The 16,128-nt window shown below is 39.4% G+C and overlaps 1 protein-coding gene across 1 annotated transcript; it reads right to left on the bottom strand.

Annotated features, from left to right (window-relative positions):
- Positions 1 to 6,739: 6,739 nt before the first annotated feature.
- On the bottom strand, positions 6,740 to 13,003 carry crsp7 (cofactor required for Sp1 transcriptional activation, subunit 7). Its single transcript, XM_034702246.1, has 3 exons — positions 12,597 to 13,003; positions 10,560 to 10,634; positions 6,740 to 10,480 (listed from the first exon to the last, which is right to left on the bottom strand). Exons 1-3 carry the CDS (start codon positions 12,666 to 12,668, stop codon positions 8,726 to 8,728), a joined length of 1,902 nt encoding a protein of 633 aa, XP_034558137.1. The 5' UTR covers positions 12,669 to 13,003; the 3' UTR covers positions 6,740 to 8,725.
- Between the last annotated feature and the right edge of the window lie 3,125 nt (positions 13,004 to 16,128).

The following is a 16,128-nucleotide window of genomic DNA, read 5'->3' as shown; positions in this document are numbered from 1 at the left end:
CCATTCCCTTGTAATGTGTCTCTATACAGGGAGCCAAAAGCACAACATAGACCAATACAAAAGCCAAAAGTAATGTAGCCTTATGAGCCAGTTGTACCCCAGTTATTCCATAGGGATCTCCATGTACAGTACACAGTCACACTTATAACGTATACTGATCAAGACGCTTTTATTTCAGGATAAGTTAATTGAAGATACATAGGCATTTGTAAATTACCTAACCTGACAGTGACCTTAAAACACTGGTGACAGATTACACAACAAAATACAAGTGGTCGTCTTGATTCTCGCTCCTGGTCTGGATTACTTTTGTAGGTCATAAGCAGGTTTCGGCATTAAATTGAGACCAGTTTAAATCTCACTGTAAAAGGTTTCAGTTGTCCTTTTCCAATCAGGGCTCCACACTGACTAATGCCGGTTAAATTTCTGATTGTGTCAATTTTGGCGCCCCCTGAGGACCACGTGTTTAATTCTCTTCATGTTAATCTGTTCATGTGTAGGTGGTGATTTCTACTGAAACATCTTCTCCTGCTGACATTTAACAGCAGCATGTATCACTCACTGGGAATCTTTGCTCTGGAAAATCTGAAAAAAATCTGTTTCTGCTGTAGCAGTTGATCACAGCAGCGATTTCAGGCATGAGTAAGTACAATAAAAAAAGTATGAAATCTTGTAGCTGATGGTCTTGTATGGTTCTGATGGTCATAGAGATGTATCAGTATTCATTTTAGTCTATTTTGTAACCGGCTGAAAACTCCTTACAGGAGCTTTAACAACCATTTTATAGGAAATCGAAGTCTTGGTCTTTGGTTACCATCAGTAGCAAAAAAAAAAATGGAATATGAACTTTGGGACATTAAAAAAGCAACACAAGCACTGCTAAATCAACACATTCCTTCTTTGAGAAGAACCTGGAAACTGCATCATCATGTGATTTTCCAAGAACTGAGTGTGGAAATGTTACCTGAGAAAACCTCTGATATGACTTTTGTAAAAACAGAAAATTAAACAGAAGGCCTTATCTCAGTTCTAGTATAGGTTTTAAATATTAACATTATTTTTCATCATGTTATTGTATGGTGACTGCATGGTAGCTTAGTAATGTAAAAATATATAAAGAGTAAAGATGGCAAACATGATTTATATTTTGGCAACAAAGAGCTGAAGCCTGGATGTCAGCCACTTGACCCCACAGGATCCAACACTACAATTTAAACCTCCCACCACCATGTGAGGGGAAATTATACAAGGAGGAAATTATATATGATAAGAGGATTCAACATTTTAGACACAGTTGGCTGTGTTAACATTTGAACTTAAATGACAGAGGTGAAAAGAGCTTTGAAGCCTTATCAAGATTTAAGGTTTGAGGGGAGATAAGACATTATGTGGTATGTTAAATTCTTCTTCTTATTATTATTATAATAGGCTAACATAGATCAAGTGCAACACACGCTAGCTGCATCACAGTGAGCTGTGGCGTATGTTTAAAAATCTGACTGTTCTGAACAGCTGACATAAGACGATGGCGCTAACATTTAAATGTTAATTATTTATATTTTTTCTTTTTATTCTTGTCGGTGTTGTAGATATTTTTCTTTGTACATTTCTTTAAAGTTTGTTTCTGCATTAGGTATCAAGTCATCGTCTCATCCCGAACTGACTTTATTGACTGCTGCTGGCATTATAATGCACAATATATTATATTATATAATTATCTTGCTATATTATATTATGTTATATTAAATAATTATTGTTTACTACAGCACACGGTCAAACTGCATACCCATATTTATTTGTATTTATTGCTTCATCTGTCATTACCAACTATAATCACACCATGTCAACCTGTCACTACTGAATCATTTTAATACTGCCTGTAATTACTGCTATTTAATCTAATTTAATTTAATTTAATCCATTTGTAACATTGTATATATCTACATTGTATTTTATCTTTATTTATCTATTTTTATTTTATTTTATTTAACTTATTGAAACTTCTTCTTGATTGTACTTATGTCTGGGTTGCTGTAACAACTGAATTATCTTAGTAATATCTTATCTTATCTTATAATCATAGATGAGTTAAAAATGAATTGTTTATTTATAGAAGGTAGTCTTATACATATTATAACCAAACTCTTCCATGCTAATACTGACAGGCTGTTACGTCTTTGTTTTGTCTTGTTTTTTTGTTTTTGTGTGTGTATGAGTATTTTCACTCTGCGTGTTATATTGGAAACTATCAAATGAAAAGTATTTTAAAAAACCAAATGTTAATTATACAACATGGAAGCTGTGTTCTAAATGAGTTATATAGTTTTTATGTACACGCTCATAGTCTAAACTAACAACTTACTGAAGTTTTATATATAAAAAAAAACGTAAACAGGCATATTTCAGTCCTCTTGTCTCTCCTGCATACTCTTTGGCTGCCCGCTTTGTTAATCGATTCTAGGCTCCACCTTTCCCCTTCTCTTCCTTTGGGTCGCGATAGAAATCAAAAACTCCTTATATGGAAGGAAACTTCCCAAATTCCTGAATGGTGGGAGTGATCCACCGTCCCACCCTGCATACCAGACTTTCAGCGGACCAGACAACTTGTCGCACTTTTTTGAGTCACGGTCGAGAAAAAAAAAAGTTTTGAGTAACTACACTGAGTGGAATGAGCTACTGGGATGACGTAATGTGGGTGCTATGGTATTTTAGATAGCAGATAGAGCTTCCATTCACAGGAAAGGATGAGCCAAGCTACTACAGAATAAGGTCGGATTTACTGTGGCGTGCTGGGCTTCACATTTGACTGATAACAGTTACAGGGATTTGGTGAGGCAGGGTTTCTTTTCTTTTGTCAAGTCAGGTCAACAAAGTAGAACAAAGCTGAGTCCATCACCTTGATTTTCTTCTGTGAATAAACTAAAACATTTTCTAAAGGAACAACACTAAAAATGTTTTACTTCTTCAAATGAAAAGTTTGAAAAACACAACTAGATTTTTTTTCTCCAGAAAAGTAAGATTTTTTTTAAAATGACATCTCATTCTGAAGCCTTCATACGGAGGAGGGTGAGGGCCACTGAAAAAAAATGAATGTCCAATATATATATATTTTATTATTTTTGTTCTGAGAAAAAAGTCAGATTTCTGAGGCTAAAGTCAAACTTCTGAGAAAAAGTCAGAATTCTGAGAAAAAGTCAGAATTTTGAGAATCAAGTCAAAATTCTGACTGTTCTCAGAATAATAACAATATAAAATAGATTGGACCTTAATTTTTTTTTTTTTTTACAGCTACATGTGTGATTAGAATACCATGAAAAAAAAAATATGATTCCATCAGTTATTTAAGAAAGTGAAATTTTAATATATTCTAGACTCATTACATGAAACCTAAATAGTTTAAAGCCTGGATTTATTTTGATTTGAATTTTGATGATTAAGGGCTATAGATAAAAAAAATGTAAAATTACAGATCTGAATATATTTTCTAAAAGTAATTTTTAGTTTCAGTTAATCACTATTTAAACAGAATAAATACGGCATATATCTTGATCTAGTTAAAGTCAGAATTCTGACTTGTTTCTCTGAATAATACTTTTTCTTTTTTTCAGTGGCCCTAATCCTCTTCCGTACCCTCATTATTCTATTAAAGCATCTTAAAATGTAACATTACTGGATGCTTCTCCTGGGCTTCAGAGAAACCATGTCACAATATAGAGAAAGCTACACACATATATTCTCTAACAAGAAGCCTTAACACATATGCTGATGTTTATCCACACCAGCAACAACCTCAACAATTGGCCTTTCGGTAAACAGAGCCATTCACTATCAGAAAACCAGGGAAAGGAATTGGCACATCTTGGACACATCTTCCAAACTGACATAAGTCTCTTAAATTTTAGTGAATAACACTGGAAATTAAGTTATTTGTCTTAAAAAAAAAAAGGGTTGAGGTTGTGAAGCTGCTCAATCAAACTGGAAAGTGTAATTTACACCAAAACATAGACAGATATGTGGTTTCTCTCTACCAACAGACGTTAGCTGTTCTAAGTAGTTATCACTCCAGTGAGGAACTATTTGTGCAGATTTTGGCACCCCCTCTGGACAAAGATGTAGCTCTTTCATCTTTGTTGATTTTATCCTGTTCATGTTTAATCTATGGAGCCCCTGAAGTCCCACAAGTATATAGGCATTTTTATATTGTGCGCATAAGATAAAAAATTGTACGAACAAGAAAATAGCTAGTGCAAACAAGATGATTATGTTTTGTGCACAAGATAATAACTTGTACGGACAAGATGATTATATTGTGCGCAGGAGATAATGACTTGTGCGCACCATATAATTATCGTTATCATTACATTAAAAAAAATACTCTTAGGGACTCCTTCCTTTTAACAGGGAAATGAACTCACTCGTCCAAATATTTTTGAAGTTAAGTTTTTTGAGTTACTTGTTAGTAGTAAGTGTGTCTCCCACAGGAGAACCCAATCAGCTCAACATCTTTGTAGAGAACCTGGCTGGAGAACCCGCACTGGAGCTATCAACCGCCACAGGCGGGGTCAGCTCTACCACAAAATGTAGCTTAATTTAATAAATTACAACCCAAACTATGACGTCAGTGGAAGTATACACTCAGCTAATCGGGTTAGAAAGAGACAAACAAAATACAACCAAACATAAAAATGAGTGATTCTGACAGCAATGATGACAAGCAGTCATACAAACTGTGAGCCCATGCCCAGACCTAATAGACCTAATACTGTCACAGTGGGACTTGGTCACAACTGTAATTCAGGGCCTTTCTGAAACGAAAGGACACCCGTGGCTCTCTAGAAGGGGGTTGAATGTAAACAAACTGCCCCCAGAATGCCCCATTGAATTTTAGTATTTGATTAATATTGAATTACTCAGTTTTAAAATGTACTTGTGAAAAATAACATATCAAATCTTACCAGGATGTGAGCAGAGTGCAGGGAGTTGAATTCATTTTTTTATTGATTATGGATCTGTAATTTTCTGTTTCTTCCACCACAAATGGTCACAAAAAGAATCCCCGGAATGCAAGGAATGAAGCGTGACATGCTCAAAAAATTACCCACCCTCTTTATCTTAAATGTTGAATATGCAATTCTCCATGAATATTTGATGACGTTTCTTTTTAAAAAGGATATTTCAGCAGCCTCCTAATCTGACACATAAGCATTAAAAACAGAAATACAGATTTCATTCATCCTTTTTTCTGGTGGACTCATTTGCTTTTTAGACTATATAGAGCAGGGGTTCCCAAACTTTTCAGCCTGTGACCCCCAAAATATAGGTGCCAAAGACTCAGAACCCCCACGGTTCCTCAAAGTGATTTAATGTGGCTTCATTTAGCTAGTCTGCAGAAAATGACCCTACCTATATGAGCATGTGGCTGTGCTTCCTGTGCCTTTATGAATTAACCTACTGCTACTGATGCTTTTGATAATTAACTGTTCACTAACCCTGAACTTACGAGTCATCTGGCAAAAAGAAAGGCAGAAAACTCATAACATTTTCTATTTTCAAGGTTTTAATTCAAGTTTAGCTACTATTTTTGTCGATATTTTATACTATAATGCGTAAAATGTACTATTTTTAGGTAATCAAAACAAAATAAACATTCTGGAAGACATCTCACGACCCCCCATTTGTGTTTCGCGACCCCTCAAGGGATCCCAACTCACACTTTGGGAACCCCTGATATAGAGGAATCAGTATTAATCTAAGTCTGCCTCACTGCCAGCTTAGATAGATGTGTCATTAAGGTTTTAAATGAGTGATAAAATAAAAGTTAACTACTGTTTTCAAAATTTGCTGAGTCATTTTCAGGCACAGGATTGGTATTTTTCTCACTCATATATTAAGGTAACATGTAAAATCTTGAGGTCTGACTTTAAAATAATTCATGTTCCAAGAAAATGATCAGCAGATTAATCACTGATGGAAGTTCAGTGGAGTTTTGGCTGAGTAAGAACATTTGATGAGACATGTTCTTTCACAAATCAAGGCAACACAGAATGACGTGCGAAGACTTTTCGTACATGAGCCCAGGTGTTTCTCTTCCCTCTGTGGTCATAAAAACAGCTGCATGTTGGGGTATGTTTACGTGGTGGTGACATCACCCAGGTGTGCAGAGGACTGACTCAGTGTCTGAGTGTAAACACCCTGAGGAGAGGACAGTGTATTTATCCTGATATCAGTTCAGAGATTACATCAACTGGCTGAGTCATGGCAGAGTGACATGCATCCGAGTCTACCAGGCATAGAGCAACATATCTGAAAAGTACATTTTATTACAACTGTGCTAACAATGACACATTTGTACACACAAGGCCATTTCTTTACTGCGGGTGTTCACAGCTCAAAACTCTTCAAATAAGGAAGATTTGAATCTCAGCTGTGATTCTTTCAGTCAAAATTAAAGACCATTTATTCTTTGTGGGCTTTGAAAAATGTCAAGTCATCGTTTCAGTCCCACTGAACTGAACTAACTGGCATCATCCCACCCTTACATCACAGACGGATGTAGACAGGCAAAACTGGAAAATGTGTGCCACCTCATGGAAGAACTGGGTAAGTACATGAAACTACACAGTAGAGTTAAAAACAAAAAGGCATTTGAATGAAGAGCTCAGACTTTCAGTTTAAACAAAATGTGTGAAGATGAGAACACAACAGCACGTTAAAACACCCATGAGCCGGAGAACTGAGCTGAAGATTTAGATCATTTTATTTTCAAACAATCGAGAGATGTTAAACACTGAACAAATAAAGATGCCCCAGTCAAAACTCCAGAAAACAGATTTGTATCAACCAGTTATAGCACTTTTTCCTTTATTGCCAGCTGTGCTGTTGTTGTGCAGTTTCTCATTGTCTGCAGCTTCACCCTTTGCTAGATCAGCGTGTACAAAAAGTAACAGAAATGGTGCATATACCGGCATCACCAGATCACCAGATTTGGAGTTCTCGCGCATAAACCCAGCACCACGGACAGCACAGAGTTTTATATGCAGAAGCAAATCCAGATTGAACATTTACCAAAGGCACATTGGTAGGGATGAAAGACTGAAAAAATGTATGGACAGAGAGGCTGCACAGAAGCCAATCTTGATTTAAGTCATGAGAGAAGAAATGGTAGTGACTGATGAGTATAAAGGGAAATCAGAAGTATTAGCTGTCACATGAACGTTTGATACACACAGCTTTCTCTCTTTTGTTTATGTTCGATGTGTTTTTAAAAAAAAAAATGGAAGCGAAAGAAATGCTACTTCGATTGGCCTCCTAAATGTGACTAAACTCTCGAAAGCAGCCGCACAAATATTAAATGTTTCTTAAACTCTGAATAAACTATGGGCACATAAATATATGGAGCATCAGTCACTATTCACACTTGAATCAAGTCAGTAATGAAATGACCAACAAGTTGTAAAAGTATGTACAAGTGCTTCAGAGGTCTCAATCCTGTACATTCACTAAGGCGGTTTAACTCAGAAAATATGGGAAAGGATTTCCAGAGGGCAAACAATCTAAAGGAATGGAAACAAAGTGAGTCCTGGCATTAAAATAGTTCCTGTTTTTCTTCAAATAAAATGCCTTTTTTTTTTTAAATCAGCACCATCTGATATTGAAATTCCCTCATCATTTTCCAGCTTTGAGAGAGAACTGCTGTATAGTGAGTGTTTTTATTTGTTGAATGAACTTTTAAGTACCAACACATTTGGATGAAACCAATTTCTCAGACCACATTTCTTCTCAAGATGCCATGGACTTATGGGGGGGGCTGTGTGATGAGCCAGAGAGAGAGAGAGAGCAAAAGTAGGTGAAGGATGGAGTATGGAATGTAAATGACCAAATGCATCGGCCAATCTATAAGAAAGACCACGTGACAAAATATCTGTACGCCCCTTTAACATCAAAGATCAGGCTGACAACATTGTGATGCAAACAGGAAAAAAAGGAAAACATCTATAGGCTTCTGAACGTCGGTTTGAATGGACGTCCTATAAATGAACTGGTCAAAAATAAATAGATGTATACATGATAAGAAATTTATAATTTACTCTTTATATCTCACATAAAGCTTCTTGTAACTGCCAAATATGCTCCAGTTCTTCAAACTCTGGACATGTTCAGCTCTATCTGTGCTAGATGAACTCTATCAACACCTCTCTGGGCACCAACATGGCAGACTGGACAGGACAGCTAAACCCCAGCCTACCCTCAAATTTTAACCCAAGACTGTGATTCTCATCTGAAACACAAAAGGTAAAAAAAAAGAAAACAGAATCATCCCAGTGAGCCTGAAACAGAGGACCAATACAGACGACACATCGCAGCTCAATTTCTGGTTTTCTGGGATAAACCCGTCTCCTCTTTCTCGCCTTTACGGTTAGTAGCAGCGCTCTGCAGCTAGGGCCTCGACATTCCTGCAACTTTCATTTTGAAGAATAAAACAGCAACAGCCCTTGGTATTACAAACTCAACTATTCTTTTAATTTTTTTTTTTACTATTTTCATACCAAAATCTCAATAGATCATCACAGAAAGAGGAAGAGGCATGGGGCTGGAGGGGAAGCAGGTGGGAGTTTAGCAGGCCTGGCTTTTGCCGAACTCACAGTGGACAAACAAAATCACAAAGTTTCTCGTCTCTGTGTGGAGACGAAGGAGTGGAAAAGGACAGCAAACCTTCCCCAAACCCTCAGTCTAGGCAAACATATGGCAGGATGTTCAATTTGCTTTCATCCCCGTGAGGGTCCAATGATATGCACTCTGTCCAATCAAACCAGGTGCCCTTGGTGTCATAGCAACCGTTAACCCCCGGCCAGTGCTGTGTGTGTACCCTGCCCAGGTCCTCGTCCGTCACATCCCGGCTCTCACCAGGTAAATCCCCTACTGAGCTGTCCGTCTGCAGAACGTGAATCTTCCGCGAGTCCTTGATCTCCTGTTCTTCCCTTTTCAGATACTCTGACATGAAAAAGTGTGCACTGGGGGCCTGGACCCCCGAGGAGGTGAGCACATTGCTCTGAAGGTTCAAGTAGGACTGGATGATTTCGTTTCTGGACAGCTCTTTCCAGTTTGTTTGATGGAAAGGGTTTGCGCTTGTCCCCGGACCTGGGGCAGGGATAGGGACTGGGACAGGGGCAGGGGCAAGGACGGGGACAGGGGGAGGGGCAGGGACAAAGATACGGGGCTGTTGTACAGTGCTTTCAGTTCTCTGCCTAGACTCTTCAGGCTCAGGAGTTGGGGCTTCCTCTGATTGAGAAGGTTCTTTATGTACCAGAGGTTTGATCTGACCTGTGACGGGGTCAAATGTTAGTCTGCGTTCTTTTAACCGCACAGGCTTAGTCGTATCATCTATTTTCTGGCCGTCTAAATTTACAGAGTAGTCTCTTGATCTATACTTCCTCCTTTTATGCTCCAAATTGGAAACCGTTGCCCCGTCCGTGTCCTCAGACACAGACATGGCTCCCTCAGATGTCGGTCTGTGCAGTTCTGAGCTGTGTTGGGGATGAGAAGGTGAAGTTGAGACCGATGGGGATTCCAGTGTTACAGATATGTCTTGCGGTGGGCAAAGGGAGGAGACTTCTGAAAAACCGGCCCAGTGCATTGAAGACCTAGGAGTAGGGGTAGGATGTGGCAGCTTGTCAGCATAAGAGGCTTGGGCTGGGGAAGAAACCGGCTGGGGCAAAGAAAGAGGAGAGTCCCTGGAGGAAGGGCTTGGGATGGGTGTTCCTTTTGGTGCATATGCTGAGGAGCGCTTGGTCACTGTGTCCTGCTTCATGCTCCTTGGACTGGTGGTGAGGCCACGGGGACTTTTGGCTTGATAATACCCCCCTCCTCCTCCTCCTCCTCCTCCTTCATCCAATCTGGCCTGTTGCTGCATCACAGCAGCCTTGATCATAGAGGAAGTGCTGGGTAGTTTGGCCACTCCAGGGGAGCTAGGGCGAGGCTTAACAGCGTTAACTGGAATCCTGTTGATTTTGTCATTTTCAAGGTGCTCTAAGCGTGATCTATCAGGAGATGGGATGACTTGCTGGTCCAGCAGGGCATCAGGACTGCCTGTGATGCCATTGGTGGATGGGGGTGAAACAGAGTTGTCATATGAAGACAGCTTGGAGATTTTTTCCGGTAAGTGCACTCCACTGTCTCTGTGCTCTGCTCGGCGTTTGCGGCTGCTTGATTTTTCAGCTTTTGGCGAGTATGTGTTGTGGACATCGTTTCTAATTTTGACTTCGGGTACACCTTTACCAGAAACAGAAATGTCAGGTGGAGAGGCATCTGTTCTGCAGGGATGGGAACTGCCATTAGTAGACCCAGGGGTACTTGCAGGCACAGATGGCCCAGGCTCAATCAACTTTTGCCAGTTCCTTAGAAGTTTCTTGGCACGCTTGGCAAGGTCTTCATCCTTGGTCTTCTTCCTCACATCATTGATCAATTTTCCTAATCTAGTTTCCTATGTAAATAATGAGTATAATGGTTAGAAACCTCTTAAACAACACAACTCTACAAAAGTTTTGAGTTCACCATCTTACCTCAAGTGCTTCTTTGGTGATTGGATATTTTTCAAGAGAGGTGATTACCTCCAATACAGCCACCATATTGCATATCTATAAGATGGAGAAACAAGCATTTTGTGTTACTTTAGGGCAGGGGTGTCAAACATGCTGCCTGCGGGCCAAAACTGGCCCGGCAGAGGTTCCAGTCCGGCCCGCAGAACAACTTTGCAAAGTGAAAAAATTACAGATAAGACATTAACTGCAAATTTTTAATAAAAGTAACTACTGTTTAAAATTTGTCGTCTGGGAGTCGCATACAATCATAGTGCTAACGGAGCGCACCTGAACGGCACTCTGGGACTTTTTGTCTCAAAGTGAGAAAATAGATTACTGGGGTGCTGGTGGCCTAGCGGTCTAAGTGCCCCACATACAGAGGCTGCAGCCCTTGTCGCAGGGATCGCCGGTTCAATTCCCGACCGGTCGACCATTTCCTGCATGTCTTCCCCCACTCTCCACTCCCCACATTTCCTGTCTCTCTTCAGCTGTCCTATGGAATAAAGGCAAAAAGCCCACAAATATAACGTAAAAAAAAGAAAAAACAAAATAAAAAATGACTTGTTGTTTGTATAATCCGGTTGAGATTCATAAAGACTTTTTAGAGCACTATAAGATGATCCACTAACTACTATCACTACACCCCTGCATACAACACTGTCCAGCAAGCAAACTGTTCCCGCTGGAGCTGAGGGGTCCAAAATAATCAAGTTTATCTTCTTTAATATTACAATTGCTGTTCTTTTGCTGTAAACATTTCACTGTGTGTCAGGTGAATGGGTAACCTGTGTGTTTGGTGTGTTGGCAGCAGGATTCAGGGCTTAAAGAGTAAAACATTCAACCCCACTATGAGACTTATCATGGCGAAAAATACAACAGCTGTTTTTGTAGAAAGATAGTTCATTAAATGTGAACATTTTCAGAATGTACTTGTCCTTTTTGCACTAAAACAAAGGGAAAGGGATTTGGAGTTGTTGTTATTTAAAGGTTAATATGTTATGATTTTACTGGTTCGGCCCACTTCAGATCAATTTGGGCTGTATGTGGCCTCTGAACTGAAATCTGAGTTTGACACCCCTGCTTTAGGGTTACTATTGAGTATTAATCTGAAACCATCATTAATAGTGTGAAAACGTGGATGTCACTGATAAAGGAATGTGAGAATCATAGCCCTGATATTCTGAGACAATGCTAATGGCTGGTACTCACATGATAAACCAAATACCCTATTTTAGTTAATATAAAACCTACATATCACCTGATGTTTGGACAGAGTCTAAACTATTGAATCGTGCCTGGTATGTTTGTGTGTTTGAGAGCAACATAGCTTATTAATAAATTAGCTTCTGTGTCTGCTTCACGACAGAACGACGTTCAAAGTAAAGATGGCAAAGTGTCAACTCAGAAAACACGACCAATGCAAGCACTTTGCTGTAAAAGTAAGAGTCAAAAAGTTGTAACATTTGTTTTAGGGGGTTTATTTAATCTGTCGAAAGAGTCAATCAGCGTTTGAAAGTCGCCAGACTTACCTGGGTTAGCAAACGAGGCTAACTAAGTTGTGAAGGAAGGCTCTGGCTATTTCCTAAAACGAAGCCATTCATGCTAACGGTTAGCTAGCACCTCCCACACTTCAGCAACAAGGGATTATAATGAGGGTTTAAACACATTCAGGTTCTTCAATACAGGGGGAACTTTAAAGTAGTGGAGGTTTATCTCGGAAAGGTGACAAATATATGTTCATTTATGCCCTAAACTCGCTGTGGAGTTCTGGCTAAGCTAGCAGCTACATAAACCAGCTAATGGTGGAGAGGTAGCAGCTAAGCTAGCTCCCAAGCTGTCAGATGAAGAAGTCTCCATATCCTCCCTGCTCCTCTGACATGTCGGTACCAACCACATTCATGTATAAAGGTGTTTTAAAGAACAATAATAGGAATGATTGTCAGCTTTTAGAGTGGACAGCTTTGCTGGAATGCAGGTAAACAAGCTAACCCTAGCCCCCTAGCCTGTTAGCACACTCACATTGCTGTGACTGTCGATGGCCTGCAGCAGCCGGTCCTTCATCTGCTGCGGGGTTGCTGAGACCGTTGTCATTGCCTGTTCGGTGGGATCCGGTAGATGGAGGGAGGAATCCTCCAAAAGGAAAACCCGGTGACACTAAGGACTCAGAAGCCGGCGCGGTCACACGTCAGGCGTCCGAACAGCATGTTTTTCAGTCGCCTGGATGGAGACGGCTCGGTTCTCTCACATGGAGTAGGAGATGTGTGCGCTGTGTTGACCGTTGGCTGCTGCCTGCTCGGCGCTCTACAGACTCACTACCAGGTGCTGGATCTCTCCACGGCCTCCTGCTGCATGCTGGGATACGATGTATGCGCTTTGACGTCTGCACGTAGCCGAGTAAACATCCCTGGCGTCCACCTACACTCCCGGGTATGCCCATGGAAATGTTAAAGGTGTACACTTTTTATTTACAGTCTATGGGTGTACAACTCTGCTCGTTTTATAATGCTCCAGATATGATATAATGAACTGTAAGGAAGAGGATTGGGACCAATGACAAAAAAACATATATATTAAGGTACATTTCTTTTAATTATTAATATTATTCTGAGGAAAAAGTCAGAATTCTGGTGAAAAAGTAAGAATTCTGAGATTAAAGTCTGAATTCTGAGATTAAAGTCTGAATTCTGGTGAAAAAAAATCAGATTTCTTAGATTAAAGTCAAAATTCTGAGATAACATTCAGAATTCTGGTGAAAAAGTCAGAATTCTGGTGAAAAAGTCAGAATTCTGGTGAAAAAGTCAGAATTCTGGTAAAAAAAAAAAGTCAGAATTCTTAGATTGAAGTCAGAATTCTTAAATTAAAGTCAGAATTCTGAGATTAAATCAAAATTCTGGTGAAAAAGTCAGGATTTTTAGATTAAAGTCAGAATTCTGAGAATAAATTCATAATTCTGTCTACTTTTAGTCTGAACTGAAATAAGTCAGTGGAAACAGGGATTTTTTGAGACTCTCACTTTGAAAATATCCAAAATCATCACTAATATGCAAGCAGAAACCTCCGGTCTTAAAATATGAAGCCCATGCGGAAGTGTTATAATCTTCAATTCATCGAGAATCCGCTTGAGGCTGGCTTCAGAAACACCGTTAGCCACATACACACTAATTCAAAAATGAAAATCTTTGCAGCATTAATAAACAAGTTTTCAGCCTGTTTCAAAAAACAGCTTGGCTCTACGTAGCTGATTTCTCTATCGGCACACACTGTACGGGGGGTGAATTTTTTTTCCTCAGCACATTGTTTGTGTTTTGCACTACGTCAATTCATGTCTCACTCAGCAGTAAGGAAACACCAAAACATTATCATAGTGAAAGTTAAAAACACAAAAAAAACATGAAATTTACTCGCAGGAGGCGGGCAGAATGGCAGGATGGGATTTGATTGGTTTCATATTTCGGCACCTGATGGCAGGGATTGGTTGGTGTTTTCCCAGGTTTACTCCGGCTGTAGATAGTGGGGTTTTTTTTGCTCTTTTTTAAGAACACATTATGTATTGATTGCCTTCGGAACATAAATATCATTTTAACCAGTGTAACAAAAACTGTATCTAAATCTGACTACCAACCCCAGCTTTAAGTTAAGGAATAAAGAATTTACACAAGTAAAAGTTGTCAGAGAGGGGAATGTTGCTTTAAAGATTTTAATCCTTGAGACAACTTTGATGCCACTGGCTGCACGTGGAACTGACAATATGCCTTCATTAACCCTCATTGTGAGGCATGCACAGAAGCAGCCTAGACTGACACATTTTCCACTAACCAAAACACACTTTAAACTCACTAATAAAATGTTGAAGATCACTCTGATTGGTACAATCCACAGCAGAACAGATTCTTGTTCTAATTTGAAGCAGACACTTATGGCTATGTGAAGTTCAATGACTCTTGTGTTAGTGTTTGTTACGTTTTCTCTCACAGTTCCCCCTCTACTCTGCCAATCTGGTACAGATTGCTGCTGGAGTCTGCATAATCTTTTCAACATCATAGTTAAAACTGATCTTCTCCGATAAATTAAAACTTGAACATTAACCAGCATGATAAGAATGAAGAAGGTTGAATAGATCTGAAATGAACTGAAACGCAAGTTTGAAATGAGTTTTTTAATATAAGTTGAGCTGCAACCAGCAATATTTTCACTCTTTAAATAGGAAATGATTTTAAAAAAGAGTAAAAGGTCATATTTTCAGTTACACAACTTGTCTCAATCAATCAATCAATCAATCAATCAATCAATCAATCAATCAATCAATCAATCAATCAATCTTTATTTGTATAGCGCCAAATCACAACAAACATTATCTCAAAACACTCTTACAAACATAATAGGTTTAGATTATTACTCTTTGTTTAATTATTAAAAAATAACCAACATCAAGACAGGATAAGATCCAGTCCCATCTTACAGACAGGACTCAGTCTGATCTCATCCACCATGAGCAGAGCACTTTGCAGTATTTAGCAAGTTACAGCAGCAAAAAAACCTTCCTTCTAACAGGCAGAAACTTTGAGCAGAACCAGCCAAACAGACTCATGCTAGATGGCAATCTGCCTCGACCTTCATGCAAATCTAGTCCCCAGAGTTATTCAATGACCGAAAGCAGAGAAAAAGCAACAAATCTTTACATTGGAGGCGTAGAAACCTGCTTATGTTTGGAGTTTTTACTTTTTAAATGACTAAACTAATTCTAAAATGACTCTTGCTTTTACAAATGCTTCTGATTTATAAGACTACTACGACTATGAGATAATCAAATAAAAATATATTGAGTTATTGTTGATTCTGAGAACAATTTCTGCTTCTCCATCCAGTATTGAATCAGTAGCCAGCTGACCACACACACAAACAAACACACACACACACACACACACACACACACACACACACACACACACACACACACACACACACACACACACACACACACAGACAGACACACTCCCACACACTGCCTACACTATATCTCTGCAGCCCAACACTCCAGTAATACTCTGAAATGTAACACTGGTCACTCTTGAGGCTAAGGTTTCAATTTCAAATGTAGCATAACTGGATGTGTTAATGTCGTGCAAGTTGACATGAATGATTAAAACGGCCGACTTAACACTGCAGCTTTTGACCAGCAGATGGAGTCCTGCGGTCTCTGAAAGCAGACTGTAGGAGCCTGTTTCTATTACGAGAGTGCAGGCAAGGAGAAAATCAGGATGCTTCATCACAGGAGAGGATCGGTGGAAGAGACTGCTGAGCCATTTAAAGGAATTGAACTTGGGCCATCGCACTGCTTGGAGCACAACCAGGCTGGTTCCCTATGAGGACCAGTCACGCTTACTTTAGTTTTATTTCCAAGGTTTTCAAGTGGCTAAAATATCCACCTACATGAGCCTTTAGCTGTGTAGAAAAGAGAAATATAACCACTAGTCATCTTGGTCATTACTTTTGTTATGTCCATCCCACATGCAAAGTGTCAGCTCATTAAAATGAGTGTGGATGGAGTGGG

Source organism: Notolabrus celidotus, chromosome 15 (assembly GCF_009762535.1).
Source record: "Notolabrus celidotus isolate fNotCel1 chromosome 15, fNotCel1.pri, whole genome shotgun sequence".
NCBI lineage: Eukaryota > Metazoa > Chordata > Actinopteri > Labriformes > Labridae > Notolabrus > Notolabrus celidotus.
This window is presented reverse-complemented; position numbering and strand designations above follow the sequence as displayed.